The 25,707-nt window shown below is 46.7% G+C and overlaps 9 protein-coding genes across 9 annotated transcripts; 5 read left to right on the forward strand and 4 right to left on the reverse strand.

The window, feature by feature from the left end:
• Positions 1-4,390: 4,390 nt before the first annotated feature.
• BDR25DRAFT_362351 (uncharacterized protein) lies at positions 4,391-5,549 on the forward strand (the record flags this gene model as incomplete). Its single annotated transcript, XM_033696556.1, has 5 exons — positions 4,391-4,439; positions 4,499-4,537; positions 4,581-4,630; positions 4,686-4,908; positions 4,984-5,549. The coding sequence occupies 5 exons, from the start codon at positions 4,391-4,393 to the stop codon at positions 5,547-5,549; spliced, it is 927 nt and encodes a 308-aa protein (XP_033540756.1).
• Positions 5,550-7,239: 1,690 nt separating this feature from the next.
• BDR25DRAFT_244390 (uncharacterized protein) lies at positions 7,240-7,764 on the reverse strand (the record flags this gene model as incomplete). The annotated part of the gene is made up of 2 exons (XM_033685841.1): positions 7,240-7,629; positions 7,690-7,764. The coding sequence occupies 2 exons, from the start codon at positions 7,762-7,764 to the stop codon at positions 7,240-7,242; spliced, it is 465 nt and encodes a 154-aa protein (XP_033540757.1).
• A 1,905-nt stretch (positions 7,765-9,669) lies between these two features.
• BDR25DRAFT_383090 (purine and uridine phosphorylase) lies at positions 9,670-10,746 on the forward strand (the record flags this gene model as incomplete). The annotated part of the gene is made up of 1 exon (XM_033697805.1): positions 9,670-10,746. The coding sequence occupies exon 1, from the start codon at positions 9,784-9,786 to the stop codon at positions 10,744-10,746; it is 963 nt and encodes a 320-aa protein (XP_033540758.1). The 5' UTR covers positions 9,670-9,783.
• An 826-nt stretch (positions 10,747-11,572) lies between these two features.
• On the forward strand, positions 11,573-13,323 carry BDR25DRAFT_383108 (uncharacterized protein; the record flags this gene model as incomplete). Its single annotated transcript, XM_033697806.1, has 3 exons — positions 11,573-11,792; positions 11,845-12,969; positions 13,031-13,323. Coding segments are annotated over 3 exons (1,638 nt in total), but the record flags the coding sequence as incomplete, so codon positions are not given.
• Positions 13,324-15,099: 1,776 nt separating this feature from the next.
• On the forward strand, positions 15,100-15,324 carry BDR25DRAFT_202816 (ankyrin; the record flags this gene model as incomplete). The annotated part of the gene is made up of 1 exon (XM_033684409.1): positions 15,100-15,324. A coding segment is annotated over one exon (225 nt), but the record flags the coding sequence as incomplete, so codon positions are not given.
• Positions 15,325-15,491: 167 nt separating this feature from the next.
• On the reverse strand, positions 15,492-16,028 carry BDR25DRAFT_244441 (uncharacterized protein; the record flags this gene model as incomplete). The annotated part of the gene is made up of 1 exon (XM_033685844.1): positions 15,492-16,028. A coding segment is annotated over one exon (537 nt), but the record flags the coding sequence as incomplete, so codon positions are not given.
• Positions 16,029-17,403: 1,375 nt separating this feature from the next.
• BDR25DRAFT_272451 (clathrin adaptor, mu subunit) lies at positions 17,404-19,097 on the reverse strand. The gene is made up of 4 exons (XM_033687314.1): positions 18,683-19,097; positions 18,518-18,609; positions 17,591-18,465; positions 17,404-17,540 (listed from the first exon to the last, which is right to left on the reverse strand). Exons 1-4 carry the CDS (start codon positions 19,017-19,019, stop codon positions 17,534-17,536), a joined length of 1,311 nt encoding a protein of 436 aa, XP_033540762.1. The 5' UTR covers positions 19,020-19,097; the 3' UTR covers positions 17,404-17,533.
• Positions 19,098-21,028: 1,931 nt separating this feature from the next.
• Positions 21,029-22,653, forward strand: BDR25DRAFT_105488 (uncharacterized protein). Its single transcript, XM_033683492.1, has 3 exons — positions 21,029-21,530; positions 21,605-22,473; positions 22,529-22,653. The coding sequence occupies exons 1-3, from the start codon at positions 21,441-21,443 to the stop codon at positions 22,560-22,562; spliced, it is 993 nt and encodes a 330-aa protein (XP_033540763.1). The 5' UTR covers positions 21,029-21,440; the 3' UTR covers positions 22,563-22,653.
• A 332-nt stretch (positions 22,654-22,985) lies between these two features.
• On the reverse strand, positions 22,986-25,186 carry BDR25DRAFT_307524 (uncharacterized protein). Its single transcript, XM_033690853.1, has one exon. It carries the CDS (start codon positions 24,798-24,800, stop codon positions 23,175-23,177), a length of 1,626 nt encoding a protein of 541 aa, XP_033540764.1. The 5' UTR covers positions 24,801-25,186; the 3' UTR covers positions 22,986-23,174.
• Between the last annotated feature and the right edge of the window lie 521 nt (positions 25,187-25,707).

The following is a 25,707-nucleotide window of genomic DNA, read 5'->3' on the forward strand; positions in this document are numbered from 1 at the left end:
CCAGGTCTAGTGACAGTGGGGCTGATAGTTAATTAGTAGTGGGTTTGTACGTAGGTTTGTACAGAGCCTGCAGCTCTCTTCGCGTTGTTGCAGTAGTAGTTAGTACAGTAGGCCCCCCCCTACAGTTAATTTAAACTAAAGCAGCAGCGCTCCTAGCTTAGAGCTTCTTAATAAAGTATAATAATTTAATTATTACTTAGTGTTACTTTTACAGTTGCCTAGCCTAACTAGGGCTTTAAAGCAGATAGCTATTATTAATAAACTAAAGCTTAGCTTAGTTATACTAGCAAATCTGTCTAAGTAAAGGTTAGTTAGTAGATTAAGCTTTTAAAGCTAACTATATAGTAAACTTAGATATTATATTACTATTCTCTAGCTAAATAAGATAATCTTAGTGTAATGTAATAATAAGTACTATCTTTACTACTATATAAAGCTAAAAAAGTAAGGCAGAGTAGGTTAGCTTTATTTTAGCTACACTAAGATAAAAAAAAAAGGAAGCTTTAAGAGCAGCTCTATAGAAGAAGTGCTTGCAGTGCTAAGGTGCTAGTAAGGACACTAGCGCTAAGCAAACTAATAGCGTTGCGCTAGTCGCACCCCCTATATCCTGATTGGCTGCACGGGCAGCTCGTCATGTGACGCGCGACAGAGCTCTCTGCGTAGGACCGTCACATTGCCCACAGAGCGTAATCTAGGACAAGTTAGCTTAAACTAAACTAGTATATAGGTTAAGCACTGCCCTAAGTTTATAATAAAGTTTAATTATAAGTATAATTATAAAAAAGTGCTTTATAAGGATCTAGAGGTTATCTAGGGCTAGTTTTACCTAGTAGCTAACATAAAAGCTAAGTATAGTATCTAAAATAAAGACAAGTATAACTTTAACAAGTTAAGCTTTATAATAGGCTAGATATTAACTAGAGCAGTTATTACAGCTTTAAAGAGATAAAAACAGCTAAAGGTAATATAGTAAGGTAATAAAGAGTAAATAATAGTTATCTAGGGCATTAATATAATAAAGTAGGCTATAAAATTACAGAGCTTTAAGCAGTAAATAAGGCTACTACACAACATAGATTACATAAAAGAAAGCAGATTTAGGCAGAAAAGACTTTAATAGTTAAGAATAGGGCTTGCCTAACTACTCTAAAGGAGTTTAGAGCGTGTAGTAATAGAAAGAAGCTAAAGATGCAGGTGCACACTAAAAAAAGTAAGCTAAGTTAAAGGCAATGCAGGTAGTGTAATTAAACTAGGCATAACTTGTGTATGTGTAAGTAAGTAGTAAAAGTAGACTCTAAATAATATCTTATGTTATATTACTTTATACAGGGCTAAAGTGGGCTGTTTTGCGAGAGAATAGGGTAGTTTTAGTAGGGGCTTAGCAAAAGTAGCTGGCCAACCCGTGTGGCCGGCCAACCTGTTAGGTACGTTATAAGAATTCTTTTAAAATTTTATTAGACAATAAATAACTAACCTTATCTTTATAAACTAACGTTAGATATAAAAAAGTCTATATAAAACAGTAAAATACTTTAAAATTTAACTACAGTAAAGTATTAAGCTAAGCTTTTTAAAAACTAGTGTAAGCTCTATATAAATCCCTTTTAATTACTAACTATTATTATAATATAATATCTACTTAAGAGTTCTAAAGTAGTAATGCATAAAAGAGTAATTTTAGCTACTAAAAATAAGTAACGTACCTAACAGGTTAGCCAGCCACACAGGTTGGCTAGCTACTTTTGCTAAGCCCCTACTAAACTCTACCTATCTATATAATGCCTTAACAATAATACTAGATTAAATCTTCTAAAGAATGTTAGATACAGCTTACTCTTTAGGCTTTTAAATAAGACTTAAAACTTTTCTTATAACACGCTATAGCTATCTATAATATCTTTTACACAACACTAAGTAATTAACGCGCTAGACAGCCTTTATAAGTAGAATGCTAGCTTAAATTAAGAAATCTAACTAAGCTTAAAAAAAAAGTAGTTATTAAGTATATACTTAAGCTTATTATACATAAATTTCTTTTTAAGCTTATAGCTATAGCTAATATAGCTAATTCCTTACCTATAGAGTGTAATCTAGGCTAGGTTAGCTTAAACTAGCCTAGTATGTAGGTTAAGCACTGCTTTAAGTTTATAATAAAGTTTAATTATAAGTATAATTATAAAAAAGTACTTTATAAAGATTTAAAAGTTATCTAGGGCTAGTTTTACCTAGTAGCTAACATAAAAGCTAAGTATAGTATTTAAAATTAAAATAGGTATAACTTTAATAAGTTAAGCTTTATAATAAGCTAAATATTAACTAAAGCAGTTATTATAGCTTTAGAAAAATAAAAATAGCTAAAAGTAATATAGTAAAGTAATAAAAAGTAGATAATAGTTATCTAAGGCATTAATGTAATAAAGTAGGCTATAAGATTATAAAGCTTTAAGTAGTAAATAAGGCTACTACATAACATAAATTACATAAAAAAAAGTAGATTTAAGTAAAAAAAACTTTAATAGTTAAAAATAAGGCTTATTTAACTGCTCTAAAGGAGTTTAAAGCGCGTAGTAATAGGAAGAAGCTAAAGACACAAGTGCGCGCTAAAGAAAGTAAGCTAAGTTAAAAGTAATATAAGTAGTGTAATTAGACTAGGCATAACTTATATACATGTAAGTAAGTAGTAAAAGTAAACTCTAAATAATATCTTGTGTTGTATTACTCTATATAGGGCTAAAGTAGGCTGTTTTGCAAGAGAATAGGGTAGTTTTAGTAGGGGCTTGGCAAAAGTGGCCAGCCAACCCGTTAGGTACGTTATATTATTCTATTATACTTGCAATATTTATCTAGACTTATCTAATGTAATTAAATTGCAAATTTGGAATTAGATTAATTTAATTGTTCACAAGTCTGCTAGAGGGTAGTCGATCAAGTTGATCTCGGCAAGAACTTGGTGCTCATGAGTTCCAGGTCGCCTCACCTGTAACCTTTATGGAATTACTACCTCATTCTCTTTGTTCTCCTTGGTAATTAGATATTGTAGTTCCTGGCCTTCTGACTCAGTATCTTTCTCCCATATATAGAACGGGTCAGTTCCGTATCCATCGCAGATGCCGCCTCAAACCATCACCAATTTAAACTCGTTCGTGAGCGGGCAGGCATAGTTGAAAGTGTCAGAGCTAACAGGCGCGAGACGTTGTTCCCGTTTCTAGTAAGATTCGCTCTCCATGTTCATCTCGTTGCCAAACACAAATGTAGCCCCTAGGCGGAGCCTACCGAGTGCCAGCCCACAGAAGAGCACCCTCATACCTTTGTTCTCATCTATTAGGTCGAGTTTTGTTGGTGGCACACGCTTTACGATCCCCTCCCTGTGCGACACCCTAAAGGCTATCGAATAGGGTATACGAATGCCTAGATTCACCTTTCACAGCGACTAAAGCCTCCAGGGGAGATCTTGGTGATCATCGTCAGTTGTGGCATCCCTACCAATCGCCCCTCCACCGAGCTGCTCCCATGGAAGCTGAGCCTGGCAGATATCAGGTCAACCAATCAAGTGAGGACTTGGCGTCCCACAACATTATACAAGGCTACATACTGTACACAACAAACAATACGGTTGCGGTCACATTCCCCTCATCATCTTGCCTCGTCATATTGCCATCGTAAGGCTACAGAAGCCCTCTAGTCGGCCATCACGATGGGCATCCTTGAGGTGTTTGAGGAGGTCAGAAGGTTGGCGGACCCTGCTCGATCGATTATACACTCGCAGAGGTGCTGAGCGCTGTATAGACTGCATTTGCCTAATTTCCCATTAGTTTCAGTCCACCGGAGGACTACAGAGTGGAGGACAACAATAGCTGCGACGGTTGGGATGCTATACTTGTTAGTAGCAACCATCTTGAAGTCAATTAGCACTCGAATTTGCCGCTGAAATTGCTGTAGTTTGAAGCGCAATTTGCTATTTACATGGTTCCGCAAACTCCGCTGACAATCGCTACGCTGCGATGTATGAGTAGCGAGTCCGTTATTCGTAGGCGAAATAGCGCCTTGAAAGAGTAGGGAGAACCGAGGTCGCCGAAATTACGCGACTTTCTTGGCAGAGAGGTCTCGGCATAATTGGCCTCCTTTAATGCCCTAGCATATTTATACTTCGTTTTAACCTGACTTGTGCGTTAGCCTCATTCCAGATAAGCGAGATCTGACAAAATGTAATAACAACAACGGAATGTACGAGTAGCGTGCAAATTACTAGCGAGTCGGTTGTCCGTAGGCGAATGGTGCCTTGGAAGTTGTCACGTCGGCATGACTGACAGGGCTGTAAGGATGAATCACTGAGGAAGGTGAGGCTAATATGCATGGATGCGTGATCGCTTATTTGCCAAGACGCCACCCAATGCACAGAGCTAGACACCAATCAAGCACCTCAGCTCTCCGTGTACACTGTCATAAGAAGAGTTAGTAGAGCTAAAGTCGCCGAGATTACACGACTGCCTTAGCGGAGGTCTGAGAACGGCGAACTATCATAAGTCTCTTTTAATGCGTGATCACATGTATATTTTATATTTACCTCACATAGCGATTAGTTATCGATTTGAATTCCTTCCAATTTCCTTCATTGTCGTACTATCAACATGTCTGTTCCACCACCTTTAACTACTCTATACACTCCCGCACCCGAATGTACAAAGGAAATCTACTTCCAATCGAATACCCCTGGACCCACAGGGGAATTCTTCTTTTCCCTTGGTCCTCCTGCTACTGAGCGATGTTTCCCATCGGCTTGGTATCCAGATGTGGTTTACTCTCCAGGTGTATGTCCAATAGGTTACACCGCTGTAGCCCAGGAAACATCAACAGTTTCATCTCGGGTCATTACTGAAGCTACCTGTTGCCCCAGGTACATCACACGAAGTTACTAGGAGAATGAAATTCCTGTTCTAATGTTCATTTCTAGTAATTACTATGCTCATCCCACGAAAATAACAGGCATCTACTCTCACACGACCCGACACTGTTTTTCTAAAATCGGAGAATCGACCTCGCTAGTGTGGACTGCAAATGGAAAAGCGACCACAGGCTCCGTTGGACCCGGTGACGGAATCAATGCCTGGGGCATTAAAATTCAGTTACAGGGCACTGGGGAAAGATTGTCTTCCTCGACTGCGCTACCCACTACCCAATCATCAGGGCCCCAAACGAGCCTTATAATCGGAGTCTCAGTCGCCGGAGGGGTTATTCTCTTAGCCGCCCTCGCATTTTTGATATTTTTTTATCGTTTCAGAAAGCGAGGGGATGTAAAGCAGAGTGCCAATCTGCAAGATGACAACCAGCAAACGGATTGTCAGGTTCTATCGAGCACACACCCTGAGAACCTTAGTGAGCTATCGGCGGTACCAACAAAGCCTTCAGTCGCCGAGATTGTTGGGAAAAGCATAAATCCAGGTGACATTCAGCTGCTCCAGGCACACCAAAAGGATTCTAGCGGTTCGGGGAGTGGAGATGGAGCTCAAAAACAAGACGTTGATAAATCCGCCCTAATTGAACTACCATAGCTTCTCTTCTCCTAGCATTGGGTGCTGATTGGGGAAGCTTGTTCGCAGCCTATGCATGCGCCTTTAAGCATAAATAGGTCTTGTAGCCCTGAATGGATCTTAGTCATGAGAGAAGCGATGTGTAATGTGTGTGTATTGTTTACTGAGGATACGAGGAGCTATATGATATATATAATGGTATAGACCCCAAGACCTTAGCTGACTAGTAACCTATGGTTAAGCCTTCCGGCTTACACACCCCCTCAGCTTTAAACGTAGTGTGGAAGCTGTAGCATCTGTTGACGTAGTAGGTAGGGCCATAGAAGCTATGTAGAGTTTGTAAGCCTTTTGCTCGTCTATTGTTCTTAATAGTTTAGTAAGGTTATACCTCGTTTGTAGTGCAGGTCGTAGAAGTTATGTGGAGTTTGTGAGCTTTTCGCTTGTCTATCGTTTTCAATAGTTTAGTGGGGTGGTCCCTTGTTTGTAGTGCAGGCATGGAGCTGTGTAGTCTTTTAGCCTTTGTACATTGTGTTTCATAGTTTGGTGGAGCTTCTGCGAGGTGTGTGTCCCTAGCTCTGTTGTAAAGGTCATTTGTGCTTTACTCTAGTTTTGGTTTGTTTGTTTACTTTGTTTGTAAAGCTTTTTGCTCCCTTGCTTGAGCTCTTCTGAGTTCCTCAACTTCGATCCATTGAGAGTTTGTAGCAATGTTGTGTATGGATGCTGAGCGCCGAGGGCGTATTTCAATAGTTTGGGGTATTTCTCCACAAGTAAAATGGTTTCGTCTATACGGTCTGAGCCCTTTTATCTAATTGCAAGATTATTCACACTGGCCAGTGCGTCTAGATGCTCGGCCCGAAGCACCCTCTCGAGCGTCTCCATCACCTGCAACCTATGCTGGCTCTTTCCACTGTCTAATTATTACCATAATACGAATGGGGTGGTTCCACCAGAGAGACCAGATACCGTACCCACGTACTACAACACAGTAGATTCAATATCCCCCAGAGGGTTCGGAAGTGTAGAATAGCCTCCCGCCTCTGAAGCATATCCAGCCGCTGCAACAGAACAAAAGGCATCTACACGAACGACTCCTTGCCCATGACCCAATGCAGGCAGATGCTTACTGGCACGAATACAGCCAAGTCAGTGAGGTGTTCTAATACGTCCTGAACTACCATCTCATGCAGCTCTTTATCCGCTATCACTGTCCATGAGCCTACATGATGAATAAATTCTCTCGTCAGGTAAGGACTGGATTTGGTAACCTAAATAATGCCTCCACGAGAGCTGCACTCTGTTTGTCGTGATTTCCTCCGCCGGGGGTCACTTCCGTCACCGTGGCACCATCAAATTCGATGCTTGAAACACACAGGAATCTCGCCCCATCTCGCCACCCGCTTGAAAAAGGGGGCTAGAAAGTCTTTTGAGGAGTATACTTTTGCGGCTGTTGAGACAGGCGATGTTAGGGTGAGCCGTGCAGATATTTCACTCAGGGACCTAGGTCTATGGTATTTGACGCTGATAAGGCAGTATAGTAATATACTAAAGCGAGGTTCGTAGGGTCAACAGCACGACTGGCATGCTTCAATGGGGCCCTGTAGGAGTAGATGAGCCCAACCTCACTTAATCGACACACGTCATAATAACTTACACATCAGCTAACTGGCAAGGAGTGGTCGATCCGCATCAGCATACACAAAACATGAAGGATTCATCCTTCACCAGCACTGGATATACCACGTATCCATGTTCTCAGTGCTGAACTAAAGTGCTTTAATGCCAGTAAATCAACATCTCCCCCCACCCAAAGAAAAAGAATAAAAGACCAAAAAAGAAAAGGTATCAAAAAAATGAAGAAAGAATAGAAAGGAAACGATAAGTATGTCTTTAGTAGGGATCGCAGGCGGCCTGGAGGCAATGCTTGATTAGGTCTTGGCCGCATTTGCATTGTAATGGTCCAGCCAGGCTGGACGAGGGTCTCCCATACCTGGGGAAGAATTATCTCGCCATCTGGGCCGATTAGATCGTAGTGGCCTTGTTGTACTTGGGCACCAGTCACGTCAACATGGAGCAACGCTTGCTGGATGAGTTCATCCATGTCCTACACCCAATTAGTTATAGTTTCAAATAAGACATGTCTATGGCAACTAGGTTACCCTACCTTCCACATTTTACATAGATGCCATGGGAAGCTGAATTTCCTGCCTATAGAGTCTCTGAATTTGATTAGGAGCATGCCGTTATCATCATATGGCCGGCAAATCTTTGAATTGTCAACCGTTGTTATCACCATAGCCTCCCCTAGCGCTTTGGTTCCAGCAAGAGCCTCTGCAAGAGACTTCGTCTCCTCAGCCTTCTTAGCCCCTGCCTCGTCTTGTACTATTGCTGTCTCTGATAGGTTCTCCGCTTTTTTCATACCTGAGTTCTTCGCCGTCACCTTCGCCACTTCAGCCACCTTCGCTTCGGCTTCGCCTTTTTCTACCTCGCGATTCACGTCATCCAGACCATCACCCTGCAGCCGATCTCCCACTTGTCGCAGAAGGAGCCTTTCCAGTTTCTGCACATATAAGTTTTCTGTTACAGCCTTCGCCTGGGCGGCTCCAGCAGCGGCTTCCTCGGCCTCCCTCCTCCTCTGCGTTTCTTCTTGATAAGCCAGCATTTTCTCTAATTTTGCGAGTATTTCGTCGACAGGATACGATGGCGGCGATGTCGATGGCGGTGTGGTAGACGGCCGTTGCCGCCCCTGGGGAGCTGGAGGACCCGGAGGTGGAGGTGGAGGAACGTAGCCATAGCCATGTGGGAAGGGGTAATATGGTCCCCAGGGAGCCATAAACGGTGGTGTAACCGGTGTCGGGTTCTGGTGCCGTGGACGACGCCTGGGTATATCACGAGGCCCATATCTGAAGTATTCTGCGCCATGCGTTGAGCGTGGCATATGAGGGACGAAGTTGGGTTCGTCGAAAGACGCAACCCGACTCCCTGAGGGTCGAGCACTTGTAGCGAACGGTTTGTAGTGCCCGGAGAAAACACTAGGTGTACGCTCATTTCGAGTATGCGGAACATCAGTCCATTCTTCACTTGTATCAGCCAAATGTGGACCCCATCGAGGATAGTCGTCAACTTCCTCTGACAGAGAGTCCAAGAGTGGTCGACCTCGCTCACTCTTCTCACGCCGCTGTGTACGATATCTGCTGTGTGCGTCTCGCATTCTTCGTCGCTTAGCAAAGCTATGGACCGGAATGTGATGGGGAAAAGAACGAAAGGAGGGTTCAGATCCGCTGGGTATATAGTTGCGTCTGCCCGGACGAGATGCGAAGACAGACGGCTCAACATCATGCTGCTCTTCCGCTGCCTGTCCTTCTTCCCCTTCCACTAACACCTCATCCTGGTCAGGGTTATGAACCCACTCAAGGATGCTTGAATCATACTCATCCCCGCTGCTAGTCGATGGAGAGGCTTGCGTATCGAAGACGTCTTCCGCTTTGTCGGATATTTGATCTGAGCTCTTCGAGAGACTCATCCCGATACTACTCTTGCCAGACTTACTATCGGTGGAGCTTGTCGACATCGTTGACTCCGATTTCGAGGATATGGAACCAGAGCTAGCAATTGATCGAGACATAGTACGAGGGCCGACCTAACGGCACGACAAACAAAGTACTGGCACGGGAGGGCTACAAATGAAGGTATTGGAGAGACAAGGAAATACCTCGATCCGCATTGTTAGTTAAAGGCCCGCCTCCAAGCTGAGAGCTAAGCCCTCGTATTCGCCTAATATCTCACTCACAAATCATTGCCTGTTCTCGACAGAGCCCCACCAAAACCACTCTAGATTTGCTTCCAGCAATTAACCATGAGGCTCCAGGAGGCTTAAGAGAAGCTTTCCCAGCATGGCGACTGAGAATCAAGGAGGATTGTAGACAGTCACCAAGACTCGAGCCTTCTGCGGCTCTGCCAACCATCTCCCAGCCACGGCTCTTTTGATTGGTCGGTTCTACTGCCCCCCGGATTATTGGCGTGAAGGCAGTCAGCAATGCTAGCAACGTGGACCAATAGAAAAGATCTTGAATGGAGAATCGTTGAGCCTCAGCTATATCCACTCCAGCGGTGTTACGATTCATTTGTGCAGGGAGGTACAAAGCCCAGTCAAAAAATTCCTTTAACTAGCGCAACGTCCCATATTTGCATTTTGCCGCCCAGATTTATGCTTAATCCTTCCGAACTTGTGTCTCACATCCATTGAGGAATACTCGCGATGGGCCGTATCCTATATTTCGAAGACTATACCGTCGCATGGATCGCCGTCTTACCGATCGAGGCGGAGGCGGCCCTGGGCATGCTGGACAACGAACATGACGGACAGTTCGTAACCGGGCGAGGCGATGACTACATATATATTGGAGGGGATATAAATGGGCACAATGTCGTGATAGCCACTTGGCCAGAGGGACAAAATTATGGTGTAGGAGCCGCGGCCGCGCTTGTAAATCAAGTGAAGGCCCGCTTCCCAAACATTTGGTTCGCCTTGTTAGTAGGAGTAGCCGCTGGCTTGCCTAATCTTTCCCCAAAGGCCTCTGCACAGCCTCGAGACATCCGATTTGGCGATGTCCTGGTTTGTGTACCGGAAAAGACGAGCGCCGGTATTGTACACTACGACCTGGGGAGACATACAGAGGACGGCTTCATGCTCGTTGGCAGACAAGCTGAGACTCCAGCGATTGTCAGATCCGCAATTAGCAATATCAGGCTCACCAAGAAACATCCGTTCAGAATCGGAAACTTATTTTATCAGTATCTTACTTCCTTCCAAGAAAAGACAGGGGACAAAAAGTTCTTATGCCCGAGCCAACAGGATGATCGGTTATTTGAAGGAGTAAGAGAAGGAACCGGCTTGGTGCCAAAACTGGTAAAAAGGAAACTGCGCGATGAATCAGAGCGCACTCGAGTGTGGTATGGGAACATTGGCTCTAGTAACTCCATGATGAGAGATTCTAAACGAAGAGATGAACTAAGAGACAAATACAATCTCATTGGTCTTGAAATGGAGGCGGCTGGCGTTATGAACACTCTTCCAACGGGTGTTATAAGAGGCGTGTGTGATTATGGGGATAGCCAGAAGAACAAGGACTGGCAACCATATGCGGCTGCCGTTGCAGCCGTCTACGCGAAAGGAGTTCTCTATGCCATCAACCCCAAGGTATCACCAACCAAAGGTTAGTTGATCCATTATCATGCCTAATTCAGAGTTTTACAGTTGATGTGGGATGGTTTTGGAAATAAAGGCGCTGTTTAAGCTTATTTGTTTGATACTGCACCCATCATCTTTTTTGCTGAAGGAATCAAGGCATGGAAATACATGCAATCCCGAAGCTTACCCAGGCAATGACCAGTTATCTCAAAGTAAAACCTCACTACCTGAGTCAGGCTAATCTCTTCCAGGCACGGATGATGTACAACTGAACAGGGATTCTACTGGTCCCAACTTACAACGCTACATAACCAAGGTCCAGACTGCTATAAGGTCTGTGACTGTGAAACAATTTTTGCAGATCCTATCAGTATCTGACCAAGAGAAGCATAAACCCACAACATCGTCTCTAATTTGCAAAGATCCGGAATTCTACTGGATATTCAAAAATGTGGACTTTCAGCAATGGTACTCTACGGGTTCTCAGACGCTTTGGTTGTCAGGGCCCACAAAATGCAACATTCATCAAGTGTCATCATACATCTTGGACATAGCCCCAAAAAGGGTCCCGGGAGCCGAAGCTAATGTCCTATACTTTTTTTGCTCTGCTGTTGCCGAGGAAAAATCTGTTGCCACCGTTTTCGTTCACACGCTCCTATACCAAATCCTTGGCTTTTCGTTACCGGAGAAGAAGACATCGATAATTAGAAATTTTCTTAACGTGGTATTGGAGGGTATTCTCAAAGAAATCCGCGACGGGGAACAAAAACGGCGACTATTTAAAGAACAAGGCCCTTTCGAGGATACTATTAAGGAACTACTCGACCATACTGCAATTTGGCATGCTTTGAGGGCAGTTCTAAATCGACAGAAGCAGGAATTGTTCATCGTAGTGGATGGAATAGACAGAGCCGAGCGTCAGAATGTCGAATTTATTCAGCAAGTTCGTGCGGTCATTGGAGATCTTCCCGCTAGAAACGCGAAGGTTACAGCTTTAATAACAAGCCAGCCCGATAACAAGATTAAAGAAGTGCTGAGTGGGTTGCCAAATATCGAATATGACGAAGAAAGAAAGGGTTCGTTGCCCCGGAGAAACTCACTATAAACTGAACTTACAATGGAACACAGAATACCTTGCTAGTCTTCGTTTTGATAACACTCGCTACAGCAAGATATCTGAAGAGCACAAGGGATCCTTAGAATGGCTCTGGACACATAACCAGTACCAAGAGTGGTCATCATCTAATAACTCTCGCCTTCTCTGCATTGAAGGCAAACCTGGCAGCGGGAAAAGTACTCTTGCAAAGTATTTTAAAGATAATTTCTTGGAGTGGAACCCGGATGCAGAATCAGCAATCTTAGCCGACTTTTTCTTCAGCTACCGAGAGGGTAAGCTCCAAACAAGCCATCACAACATGCTCCGATCGGTTCTCTACGCTATCTTAGATCAGAACGAGACATTCTTCTATCACTTTCAGTCAAAGTACCGGATCCACAAAAAATCCTCAGCCGCAGGACACGTTGAATGGTCCTATAGTCTGCTAAAAGATATTCTTCTATCATTGAGGGATCACGAAAAAGAAGAACGGATTTACTTAATTGTCGATGCAGTGGATGAGTCAGATGATGAGGATAGGCGTGATATCCTTCAGCTACTGTTAGAACTCTGCTCTACGTCGAAATGCTGCATCATCAAGATATTTATCGCCAGCCGACCTGTTTCCGAGGTCCAACATTACATCAACAAATTCCATAATATAATCAGAATGCAGGACGAGACCAAAGCCGATATCAAGAAGTTTACAGACTCTTTTCTAGGCCCTGAACTGGGCCTCACCGGCGACCTTCTCCGGGAAGCGACAGAGTATATTGTTGACCATGCTCAAGGAGTGTTCTTATGGGTATCCCTTGTCAGGGAGGAGATGCGGTCTCTCCCTGAGAAAGGATACAGAGACAGGGAGATCATCGAGCAATTAAAAGCCTTGCCAACCGAAATGGAACATTTCTACGAACGTATTGTTAACAAGATGGAACAAGGATCGTTAAGGGATGTTAGAGATGGAACAAGAATGTTCCAATATGTCTTGTTTGCACTCCGTCCCCTTACAGTTAAAGAACTTCAGCATGCACTTGCTATTGACGGCGACCCTAATAGGGCATCCATACCTTCCGACCAATCATTTGAGGGGGAATTAATTCAAGGTATGGAAAAGCGCATTGCTCATTGTGGAGGAGGCCTTCTTGAGATCAAAGGTTTGGATTACACTCCTTTATCCTAAAGTTGTTTTAGGGCCGTCTAGCTAATACCGTACAGGAGATGGAAATGTTCAAGTAATACATCAAACGGTTCGGGAGTTCTTTCTTCGACGGGGTGGGCATGTCGCAAAGTCGAGATTTAAAGTAAGGGAGAGAGATGCTCACGCCAGCATCACTATAATTTGTACGCGGTATTTACTGCTTTGTGCTGCAAATACTGCTCTCGAAAATAAGCTCCTTGACGTGGAAGACTGGACTTCACAGCATTTTGACGCTTACACGCAATATCTTAACGAAAGGCCATTAATGAACTATACCCTATCCTTCCTTAAGCACCATATAAGCGGCTGTCGGCGAACTTCGAATGTTTCACACTTCGTTTCCCGGTCTTTTGATAGACTGCTTTGCGGTCCAGCTGCCTATTTGTTAGAAAACTGGGTCGGCACGCATCTCCAAAGAGTCATTCCTATTATTGAACGGGCGGCGGACTTCAGGAACAGTATCCTACATTCAGCGCTCAGGCTGCAGTATCCACAGGTTGTCGAAACGGCGTTGATTGCTGGCGCTGGAATTGAAACTTGGCTGCAGAACAAAACTCCGTTGATATTTTCTGCGGAGAAAGGAGACTACGCTATGGTGCGGCTTCTGGTAGAGAGAATGGCCAATATTAACGCAAAGGATGATGATGGGTGGACAGCACTGCATAGGGCAGCATGGAGCGGGCATGGAGAGGTTGTACAGCTACTCCTTGACAAAGGGGCACACCTTACGGCACGACACGGCGGTGCATTGACGGCCTTACACAGGGCGGCATGGAGCGGACATGAGAGAGTAGTACAACTACTAGTTGAAAAAGGGGCCGACATAGAAACGAAGGACAACACTGGCTGCACGGCTTTACACTGGGCAGCAGGGAATGGGCATAAGAGAGTGGTAAATCTACTAGTAGAGAGAGGTGCGCGCATTGCCGAGAAGGACTATATTGGACGAACAGCACTACGTATAGCAGCAGAGAATGGACATAAGGCGGTTGTGTACCTTTTAGTTGATAAGATGGCTGAGATTAGCAAGAAAAACGGCACTGGTTTAACGGCGCTTAATTGGGGGTATCAGCTGATGGTTGAGGTGGGATTTGGTAATCTTGCTGCGAAATCCACAGGCAATTGGACGGCACTACATTGGGCTGCACAGAATGGGTATAAAGAGCTAGTACAGAGTCTTATTGAGAAAGGAGCTGGAATTAGCGTAAAAGACAGTCATGGGTGGACGGCATTGCACAGAGCGGCATGTAATGGGCATAGAAGAGTTGTCCAGTTGCTCATTGAGAAAGGGGCTGACATTACTGAGAAGCATAACGATGGATGGACGGCGTTACATCGGGCATCAGAGAACGGGCACAAAAGAGTAGTCAAGTTACTAGTTGAAGAGGGAGCTGATATTGCCGCAACGTATAGCAGTGGATGGACGGCACTGCATAGAGCAGCATGGAATGGGCATAAGAGAGTAGTCCAGTTGCTAATTAAGAAAGGGGCTGACGTCGCAGAGAAAAATAGAGACGGATGGACGGCGCTGCATCGGGCAGCAGAGAATGGGCATCTAAGAGTAGTAAAGTTATTGATTGATATGGGAGCAGAGGTTAGTGCGACGGATAGTAGTGGTTGGACGGCGCTGCATCGGGCAGCATGGAATGGACATAAAAAAGTGTCACAGTTACTCGTTGAGAAAGGATCTAATGTTAACACAAAGGACAACGAGGGGTGGACAGCCCTGCATTGGGCAGCATGGAATGGATATCAACGAGTGGTACGGCTACTAATTAAGGAGGGGGCCGTTGTTGATGGAAAAGACAGCAGCGGATGGACGGCACTCCATAACGCCGCAGAAAACGGGCACGAGGCAGTCATACAAATGCTAGTTGAAAAAGGTGCCGAGGTTACTACAAAGAACAGCAATGGGTTGACCGCGCTATGTATAGCGAGGCAGAAGAAGCAAAAGATAGTAGTACAATTACTACTTGACAAAGGGGCTGACGTTTCTGCAAAGCATGGCGATGGATGGACAGTCTTACATAGGGCGGCATGGAGTGGGCGTGAGAAAGTAGTGCAACTACTGGTTAAAAAAGGGGCCGACATAGAAGCAAAGGATAACGCTAAGCGCACAGCGTTACACTGGGCAGCAGAGAACGGACATAAGAGAGTGGTACAATTACTAGTTGAGAGAGGTGCACATACTGCTGAGAAAGACTACATTGGACGAACACCGCTACGTATAGCAGCAGAGAATGGGCATAAGGCGATTGTGCGCCTATTAATTGATAAGATGGCTGAAATTAGGGCGAAACATGGCACTGGCTTAATGGCGCTTTGCTGGGGATTCCAGCTAGTGACTGAGTTGGGCCTTGTTAATCCTGCGAAATCTATCGGCAATTGGACGATCCTACATTGGGCAGCACAAAATGGACATAAAGAGCTAGTACAGAGTCTTCTGGAGAAAGGAACTGAAATTAGCGTAAGAGACAGTCATGGATGGACAGCACTACACAGAGCAGCATGGAATGGGCATACGAAAGTGGTCCAGTTACTAGCTAAGAAAGGAGCTAAAGTTGCCGAGAAGCATAGTGATGGATGGACGGCGCTACATCGGGCAGCAGAGAATGGGCATCTGAATGTAGTGCAGGTATTGATTGATATGGGAGCAGAAGTTAGCGCAAGGGATAGTTGCGATTGGACGGCGCTGCACCGAGCAGCATGGAACGGGCACAAAAGGGTGTTACAGTTACTGGTTAATAAAGGGGCTGACGTTGCTGAGAAGAATAGTGACGGATGGACGGCGCTGCATCGGGCAGCAGAGAATGGACATCTAAGAGTAGTAAAGGCATTGATTGATATGGGAGCAGAAGTTAATGCAAGGGATAGTGGTGGTTGGACAGCACTCCACCGGGCAGCATGGAATGGCCACGAAAGGGTGTCACAGTTACTTATTGAAACAGAGTCTGACATTAGCACAAAGGACAATGATGGATGGACAGCTCTGCACTGGGCAGCATGGAATGGACATCAAAGAGTGGTGCGGCTATTAATTAAGGAGGGGGCCGACGTCGATGCAAAAGACAGCAACGAGTGGACAGTGCTCGACAGAGCGGCAGAGAACAGTCACGAGGCTACAAAGCAGCTAATTGCTGGGGAAATGCATCGCCAACAACAGAATTCCCGACGCAGCGGCGATAGAACTACGTTTTCCGGCGAAGAACGAGTAACAGGCATTGATATAACTGTTAGTCGAGGAAAGGGCCGACGTCGTGTCGAAGAGTGGGAATGGAGGGACGACAATCTCTCAAGAGCAGAAGTCGAAGAAGGCGTGGAATTATTGCTGCCCTCTGACCCACCTGGGCGAAAACTTAAATACGACTGGGTTTGTAAGCCTGTCATAACCTTCATCTTTGACGATGTCAAGAGAGTTGTACAAGTACACAAGAGAGTTGTGCAAGTACAAGGTTCTTCAATACCACTCTATACAACTGAAGGATCTTATCTTAGAAACCTGGAAGTTGCCGCATCCCAACATGCTGGTCTAGCACATCGAGCTTTCCGGAGCAATCCCTCCGAGAACCGCCTCTACATCAGGAGACCTTCTCGAACCTCACTCTTTTATAGCGGTCCTACTACAAGCGGCCGACTCAGAAACCGTAAACTTAGTGAAGAGAGAAGGTAATCAGACCAGCAATCCGAGGACCATTCCACTCCAAATCCAGACAACTACGAACAACCTTCTGTCCACCCCTTTTCTCTCGGCTAGGTCCTTCGGCTCATGTTTGTGCTGCAAACGGGTTACGAACTTGATGGGAAGTGGATGAAGAAGTATAACGAGGAGAAGGAGGGTGAGGAGATTGGGTCTTGTGCGGCGAATATGCCGACGTGTTTCTACGAGGAATAGGTCTTGAAACATGTCCATGCCAAGGAGAGAGGAGTTCCCTCTAGCTACGGTAGAGGACAGGAATACAAGAGTTCTTCACCGGGCGGTGGTGCGATTACGATGCTCATAGACGGTCAACGTGCGTGTTTGGATTGGTAGCGACGCCCTAACTGACCCCATGACTAATGTGTTAAAGTGGAAGTGGAAGGCGGTGGAAGTGTTGAATGATGAGAGGAGCGTGCCGCTGAAGTGCCCGTTGATGGTAGTGCTTGAACTGAGTAGGGATCGGTGGATTGAGAAGCTTGATTGGGTTCAGAGGAGTAAGGTGTCATGGGAGTGTAATCTGGTGAGGAGGTGAATCTACTCCAGGATGATGCTTGTCAGCAACGGGGATCGTGAAGAGACTTGAGGGGATCTCGAAAATCTTTTGCTGGGACTTAAGGCATTGTCATTAGGACGCCCTTGTTAGCACAAATATGCACTGGATTGCAAAAATGCTAAATTGTTCCTGCTTGAGATGTCTTGAGAGAACTCAGTGTGACTTGAGCCTGGATATCTTCAATTATGTCCAAGAAACGCCAAAAAATGCGAAGGCGAGAAAGTAATATGCGCGTTGCTTCCAAGGTTCATAAGACCAGCCTAAATTAAATCAAAATCTAGACAACCATTAGCATCTCAAAATGAACTTGCACGTAGAGGTACTCACCTTATCTCATAATTCCCCGCCCTTGTCATATACCGCACCCACTTAACACTACTATAATTACTCTTCTCAAAAACCTTCAAATAGCGCACTAAGAGCCCTGAACTCGTAAACATAAGCAGCGAAAAATTTAAACTCAGAGGCGGACGACTCCAAGCTTTCTGGTTAGTCATGCTAGTAAGGCTAGCCTCTGCGCTAAGGACAAATTCGCTCTGTCCCGTAAATCGGGGGATTTTCCATACGATGTTGTTGTGTTCGGGTTCGTATTTCGCTTTTCCTTGACTTGTCCGTTCTGATATGCGCGCAGTGTTTAGGGGTGTTGGTATTCGGACGACGACGTTTGTGGCGAATAGCTTAGATCCATAGTTTGCACGGATGGCGATGCTATACTCAACTTTCGTCTTTCCAATCTCGTTTACAATGGCGTGGACTTTGAATGGTAGGTTGACGTTTTCGGTTGCACGGTATCGCATCAATTCGAATTCTCCATCCGGCGGAACGAAGGAGATAATCCTGTCTGTGTCGAACTTCCCTAGCTTCACGCACTGATGGAATTGGCAGTCCTCCAGCGTCACGCTCCCTGCTGCAGCTCTTGTCGCCTTCGCCCCTGCCCTGTTGCCACTTGGTTGATGTAGGTTGTCCTCGCCTAGTGTTAAGCGATCGTTGAGTCCAAACTTGCACTCGGGGGTGCCAGAGAGGTAGGCTCGCATTACGATCTGCCCGTTCACATCTGCACGGAGTACGGTCCCGGTCGCGGACATGAGGAGGTTTACGTCTTCGATAACGTCGACAAAGGCTTCGTTCTTGCGGTATTTGATGTCGGCGCGCCGCCAAGAGAGTGCGCCTGTGGCTTGCATAGTGATCTTGGACGAGTCCTCCTGCACGCAGTGAGCAATTGATGGCCAGGTCAAAGTAGCTGGAGGCGCATACCATCGCTCTTTCCGACTTGACCCCTTCAGTTGTTATATACATCTTCAAAGTATCTGTCTCGGTGTTTTGGGGGTATCCGAAATCCAGTATCTCTGGTCCGACACGTTAGCAAAAGTCCATTCGCCCCCAGGCCACGCGCATTCAAGTGTGAGAATGCTTTCATACCATCTAAAAGCTCGTACACAAGTACGAAGTTGTTCTTTACAGCTTCCTCATCGAATTTTCCAAAATAGGCCTTCCCCAGTCCCACCAGCCGGTATAAGAACTCGAAAACCAGAGCGGCATTTGCATTGCTCTTTGTTACAGCCACCAAGTATATATTTTCGTGTTTTACATGACTGAAAGTGGTCGAGCCGAGGGTGAGGATTGGCGAGCGTACTTGGGCATTCGAGATGACTTGGATGCGGAAGACGTCGGCGAGTCGGGGGCGGCAGTCGTTGCGGAACGCGCGAAATATTAAGTTTTCGCCTTTTTGATTGAAGATGAGGATTCCTGAGAGCATTCTGAATCTAGAGAAGGGCGTTCTGCTATTGTGATAGCAAGAAGGAGGAGGATTGCGGAGGACGAGGTAATGACAGTGAATTGAAGCTTGGAGAACCAGCATACCAATTACGACGCTCGGACCATATAGCCAAGGAGGCCGCTCAGCACGTGCTGTAGAACATCAACCCCTCCTTCTATGAGCTCCAGCTTCCAAAGTTCCCTTAATGCCAGCAACAGCCTCATATATCAACCGTATACACAACACAGCCTCCCGTCGTTGTTCTTATCACTCCCTAGCCTACCATCGATTGATCTCGAGGCTTTACCTATCATCCCTAAGTGAGCAAACAACTAAGGCTATCTCGCTGCATAACAAGTCCAGGAGTCATTGCTGGGATTGTACTCGTGGTCGTCTTTCATACTGCTTCTGGTATCTCCGCTGTTGTACTTGCGTCGACGCGGGTTGGAGAATGGGGTAGTAGTACATGAGATTACAGAAGAGAGAAAGATTACTCGTGTATTGTCGGTAGGCTGATGATGTAGAGATTCTACCAGGTTTCAGAGCTCTAGCAAAGAATGTAATTCCTCATAGGGGTTATAGCCAATAGTCCCACTTCCAGCATGCGTGCTACCTCCTCGAGTAAGAAGGTCGGCCCGCCGGGATCCGTGCCATCAGTCTGGAGAGCAATTACTTGAAGCTTAGGGACAGCTCTAGCACCATTCCAGGGTGAAAGTATCTGGAGCATTCTTTCGAGGTTGTGAAATATATCGCTCATTAGCCGTTCTACATATGCCCCCACCCTTAGATTACTTTGGCAAATTCTTGTCCTTGGAATAAGCCCGGTCCCGTGAGCCGATGAATGCGCCGAGCGGTACTTGTTCTGGATTGGTGGACAACCTTGATGACGTCGTGGATATTGACAGAGGTAGAATACGCTCTCTGAGAAGTATATGCCTAGCTTCTCCGTAAGCCGATTTGCATGTGAACATTATAGCGACACCTTCCGTAAGGCATGGTGAATAGCCCGATATGTTCCAGTACAGGCCCTTCGTCGTTCACAATCTGCTCTCTGAACTCTCCACTCCATAAGAAATATTATCTCCCGCCGTCGAATTCGATGTCTGTAGACAAACGATACTCCAGGGAGCGAGGAAGAGGCCGGTGCCACAATCCATCGGGAATCGGCGGCACAGACCCAAGGTGCTGACTGAGGCGGATCCTCGGGCGTGCCGACCCAGTCCCAAGAGAATCCTAAGGAGGTAGACTGGCAGGAGGAAGAGGAGGACATGAAGGTCGATACACTCCGTTGCGAAGAACGTAGATCTAGTGTAAGCCGAAGGCCTCTACGATGGGCTACCCAATCAACCTGGGCTTAGCGTCCACCAATTCTACATTAATCATATAGCTCCTCGAACCCTCAGTCCACAATACATGCCTCCTCTCATAGCTCGTGCCTCTGCAAAGTTACATCTAGTATGCCTATATCTGCCATGGTAGTTCACCAGCCGCTAGTATGTTTAAGAATAAATAACTATTGATATCCTAAGGTTTGTCAAGTTCAAACAATGATACAACGGGCTTGCCTTGGATGGCGCTGGAGCATTTGGGAGGTTGGTACCCGTTCGATGTTGTGTGCTATCACACGAACCCATTATGGCGGCAAATGTTCACTGGATATTTGATCAGAAACATATCATGAACAGTCTACGAGCGGCAAATATATCAGACGACATGCCCATGTTTTTAAATAAAGGTCCCGTAGAAAAACTAAGGCGCTCAGACGACACAAGATCGGCGACAACTATGCAACACGGCCAGCTCAATGGCATGATGCACTGGAAGTGGATTGATACTGTCATGGTAGCTCGAGCTCAGCTCCCTTTGATCTCACTGCTAGTCTCGGCATCAGCGCTGTGGTCTCCGCTTCCGACCGGAAATGGAGCCAGGGGGGTGAGACAGCACCGCGACCTACAAACTTCTATTATCGTGGAAAAAATAACGTTACCCGCCAAAGACTTCGCCATCCTCCTGCCTCCTCTAGGTAGAGCGAATGAACACTAAATGCGAGTTACGGATTGACCACTAACAAGGTGGGGTCCAAAATAGGTTGGTAAGGGTGCGAATCCTGGGGCACATCCTCTCAACCCTCAGCCGCCGGTCACACAGCCACGATCTTTTATTTTGAAGACATTATCTTGCGGGTTTCCCTTTAGCCGCTGAGGCTAACTCTTCAATCATACTTACCACTAAATGTCGTTGCTACTCAGATCAGGGAAAAGGAGAGTTCACACCGTGTCTCACATTGCGACACGCTGAACCAAGCTGGAGTTGGGGGAACTTTTCATAATAACTTGCGCACAACGCCTACCCGCGAAAGATCGTTTTCATTGTGCTCATTTCAGTAAATTTCTAGAAGAGAGTATTGAAGTCACGAAAATTATGGCAATGACTTCCTGCCCAGCTCATTTCCTTGAAGATTGCGGCGCTACCGGTCCTGTGGAGGCAAATCCAGACATCGCAGGTATCGGAGTAAGTACATACAATCCATCTCAACTATTATCTCTAAATCGTGACAATATTTTCCATAAATTAACACTCCTCAGACCATCATCTCCTTCCTCCTAACGGCATGCCTAGCCATCATTGCATCCGTCATTATCATCTATCTCGACCACTACCAAAAAATAGTTAACATCTTCCGTCACTACGTAACCAAGAACCCCGATGTCTACGCCGAAGACACGAACTATATACGCGGCTATAAGCTCCAACGACATCTCTTCTGGGCCGACGTCGTGCGGAAAATTCTCAACGCGCTGAATGATTCCCAGCTCTTTACAGGCACCGCTGTGCAAATTGTCTCGCTGATCCAACACTGCACAATCTCAATTTACCACTACCAGATCGTCACCGAGCTCGCTTATCTGAGTACTGTCACGCATTTGCTCGCGCTGGTCGCGCTGCGCGATGACTTTGTCCAGGATAGGTTGAGCAATGTGCCCCGTGTGGCAGTCATGATTCTCAATCTTGCACTCCTAGGGTATACCAGTTTTTACGGATATTCCTACGAGCTCAGTAGTCTCGAACGCAAAAGTTCTGCAAATCTCGCATGCTACTACGCAGGCCACAAGCCAGCCTATGGCCCAGCATTCTGGTTCAAATGGATATTACTGCTCGCTGCAGGCCTCGCAGGCCACTTTTCCATATTCTTCTCCATGTATGTCACGCGGCACAAGACGGAGGATCGGTCGTGGATACAGCTCTGGGGTGCGCGGTTCAGAAACTATGTGGTTACGCCAGTGTACACGATTTATGGGCTGGTCAATGCGAGTATTGTGTTGAGTAGATCGCAAGCACTGGGTTCGCCGTTGGTGGAGATCGAGGGAAGTGAGAAGGAGTGGGGGTTTGGACAGTTGCTGGCTATGCTACTTCTTGGGTTGACGTTGCTTCCTGGGTGGGAGACGTATCGTGAGTATGTAGTGAATCTCTTTGGTTTCGTGAGTGGCGTTGCTGACTTTTTGTTTAAGGGAGGCGGACATTGCAGAGTTGCTGGCGATTTGAAGTTCGGCAAGAGTTATGTTGCGCTGTGTCACATTTTCCATGGGGTTTAATTGAAGGAGTACTCTGTGAGATGACGTTGTAACAACCTTAGACCGTTTAACTGATCAAATGTATGTACAACAAATGATACCCTATCTAAAGCTTCAGTGCCCCTTAAGTGTTGTCGGGAATACGCGTAGTCCATTATGTTCTCTAATAGCCTAGAGTCACCTGTGGCTGCAATTACCTTTTTGCTTTTTGCGTTGTCCAGTTGCACTGCTGTGATAATCCTTTAGGAGTTGGAGGAAGAGTTCGGGATGGCGATGGTCTGTGCCCAGAAGGAGCCGAGCAAGTGGTAACTTACACATTTTGGTCACAAAGGATCCTCAAGTTGATACAGTTAAGATTTAGAGAGACTTGGGAGCACAACTGCACTCGATCAAGGCTTCATTTAAAATCTGAGCGCTCTACGCTGAACCACCCAACTTCATACTCATGTTCCATGAAAATGCCAGTGCCCTTCCTGAACCCCTCCTCTAAAATGCGAAAGGATTACATGAATGCCAAACTCCTGCCCCATCAATGCTAAACTTGAGCGCCGCGCCTAGCCCCAGGTATTTACAAAAGAAGCAATTACATCCCCCACGGTCCATCGACCACGCTCAGGGCACCGTCGACAGCCTCCTCCAGTACCTCGACCCTTCTCCTTAGTATACTGCACTCCTCCCTCTCCCTAGCAAGACGCCCCCACACAGAGGCTTGAGGTCCACCTTCACAGTTTGCGCAACCCCAGCTAACCTTCTCTAAGTTTGCGCCACCGTGTAGGACCTTGTCATACGTACTCCTTCGTTCCAGTGGTTGAAGGTGTTTACCCTTGGGCGTGGTATCATTTGGTGACCCGGCTTCAGACGCAGCCGATGATGGGATGGTATCGGTAGGGCTCGTGGGTCGATTCGCACGAGAGAAGATGCTCGCAGCCTCGGATTCGCACTCAGACTCAAAGCCAGAATCAATAGAGACATCCGAATTCGAGACTCGGTTCCTTCGCCTCGGGCTAGCAGCCTCTCTTTCGCATCCAGTGTGGGCACATCCGGGGCCTCTGATCAGGGCCAAGCTCCGCTTCCTGGCCTCCTTTTCCTCCTTACGTGCGCGGCGTTCAAACTGCAGCTCCTCCATCAACTTGTGCATCTGCGCGTCCTGCTCGCTTGCTCGCGACGCCATTGTCTCCAACTGCATCTTTAGATGCCTTACTCGCGTTTCTGCCTCATCCAGCTCGTCATCTTGAGCACTCTGCTCGGCTCTAGCATCGCTCAAGGCGGAGGATAGGGCACGGTACGAGTTCTGATACCGAGTGAGAAGGGTCTCGGCTGTGGAGAGGAGATCGTGGAAGGCCGAGGGGTCTAGGGGGTCGACAGGCCCGTGTGGGAAGAGCGATTGGGGAATGTTTAGGTTGAGAAGTTCATCGGAGGGGTTGTGGTAGGTCGGCGATGGGGCGGGTGGAGGGATAGCAGCATTCTTCTGTGTTGACAGTAGCCACGCAAACTTGCTCCCGGTTGTGGGAGACTGGGTTTGGGTATGCTTGGGTTTCGACTGCGCGGGTGCTGATTCCGTTGCTGAGCGCGTCAGGGCCGGCACTCGATTGAAGATGCCGGCCATCATCCTGCCGTCGTCGTCGTCCTCTTCCGAGTCGTAGTCTTCGTGTAGGTGTTCCTTGCTTGGTGAGAGGGGAGCGACACCCAGGTTCACTGGGCCCGAGGAGCCGTTGAACCAATCGCTAAGTACCTTTGCGCCAGCTCTGAACTTCGGCTGCGACGCCGTCGACTCGATTGCGCTTCGCGAAGGTATGAAGCTAGCAAGAGACTTGGTCGGTGAGTGGAAGGATGTCCTTGAAGTATGTTGTTGTAAGGTTGAAGTAGCTCTGTTTACTAGTGGTCTGCAGTTGTCAAAAAAAGAGTCTGTCAACGACCTCTGGTGGCCAATATGAGATGATGGTGAGTAGTCATCTAGAGGAGAGGAGGATGCATGCGGATCGTAGGCAGTCGCAGCTGTCAAAGCGGAAGGCGGCGGGCGGATTGGGTCTTGGATATCGATATCGTCAAAGGACGAGAAGTCGTCGCCGACAATGGAAGGCGGGTTTTGCTTCAGGGGGTGCAGAGCTCCTGCTCGCAGCGAGCAGTGAGTGGCATAAGAAGCTAGAGGTGCCTGTTGCAGGTGCAGCGGAGAGGGACGGGATGCGGCCGATGCATGGTTAAAGGCCATGGTTCCGTTCCGGTGGTGTAGAACAGTTGCAGGAATGGTGACCCGATCGGGAAACGAGGAATTTGTGTCGGTCGAGTCCTACTCGCCCTCCAATCTTCGCCTGAGGATGCGGTAGGTGGGATATCGAGGGGTGAAACGCAATATGGAGCTCTCCCTGTCCGATAATACGAAGACCGCAAGGATTTCCTGGACCTCGTCTATCGATAGCCGGACTCGAGAGCTGAAGGCAAAGAGAGACAAGTTGGTAAAGTTTGGTACGGAATGCAGTGCAACAGAGGTGCTGTAGAAACTGGGGGGCGAGGGGTACTAGAGAAGACCGGCGCTCAACAAGGACTACAGGCGTTCGTTGCTGGGTGGCAGGTCTTTTAGCTGGTCGTGGAGGTTGGAACATTTTGGAATGGCAGGAAGCGAGGGTGGCCGGGGGTGCAAACGCCACCCAGCCCGCCGCGCCTCGTCATCTTCAGATGTCAATCCACAAACAGATCCACCCCTCATCCTAGCATTAAACCTGCATAAACTGTAGGCCGTTGAGTCGAGTCGGCGAGTCCCTGATTTCATCGGCTGTGCATGCACAGGAGCCCGGCTCCACTGTCCAAATATCTCGTGATCGTCCATCCGCACCAAAACAGTTTCTCTCAGCCGAACACTCCCCGATTCGTGAAACATCCCGTTATTTGCAATTACTCTATCTCCGGTTTCTGCGTCACACCTCTCCGATAGTGCCAGCTGTCGAGACATTGGAATGCTGCAGATACGGTTCCCCTCACCACAAGTCCACCACCACGTCGCACAGAAACCAGCCTCCAAGTGCCAATCACCGAATGTGGCACGTCCGACATGTCAATGATAAGGTGTCGATGCCGCTTGCTGCACTCAATACGTGGAAGCAATACATGTTGAAGCATGT

The sequence above is a fragment of the Lindgomyces ingoldianus genome, assembly GCF_010093535.1.
Source record: "Lindgomyces ingoldianus strain ATCC 200398 unplaced genomic scaffold BDR25scaffold_53, whole genome shotgun sequence".
In the NCBI taxonomy this organism is placed as follows: Eukaryota; Fungi; Ascomycota; class Dothideomycetes; order Pleosporales; family Lindgomycetaceae; genus Lindgomyces; species Lindgomyces ingoldianus.

What these genes read in the sequence shown, in the direction of transcription:
- BDR25DRAFT_272451 (XM_033687314.1), bottom strand. Translation starts at nt 19,019, where the DNA reads ATGCTCTCAGGAATCCTCATCTTCAATCAAAAAGGCGAAAACTTAATA. An exon ending in TGTGTACGAGCTTTTAGATG is followed by an intron (nt 18,610 to 18,682) that starts GTATGAAAGCAT and finishes GTGTCGGACCAG; the next exon opens with AGATACTGGATTTCGGATAC. An exon ending in TCAAGTCGGAAAGAGCGATG is followed by an intron (nt 18,466 to 18,517) that starts GTATGCGCCTCC and finishes CACTGCGTGCAG; the next exon opens with GAGGACTCGTCCAAGATCAC.
- BDR25DRAFT_105488 (XM_033683492.1), top strand. Translation starts at nt 21,441, where the DNA reads ATGGCAATGACTTCCTGCCCAGCTCATTTCCTTGAAGATTGCGGCGCT. An exon ending in CAGACATCGCAGGTATCGGA is followed by an intron (nt 21,531 to 21,604) that starts GTAAGTACATAC and finishes AACACTCCTCAG; the next exon opens with ACCATCATCTCCTTCCTCCT. An exon ending in GGGTGGGAGACGTATCGTGA is followed by an intron (nt 22,474 to 22,528) that starts GTATGTAGTGAA and finishes TTTTTGTTTAAG; the next exon opens with GGAGGCGGACATTGCAGAGT.
- BDR25DRAFT_307524 (XM_033690853.1), bottom strand. Translation starts at nt 24,800, where the DNA reads ATGGCCTTTAACCATGCATCGGCCGCATCCCGTCCCTCTCCGCTGCAC.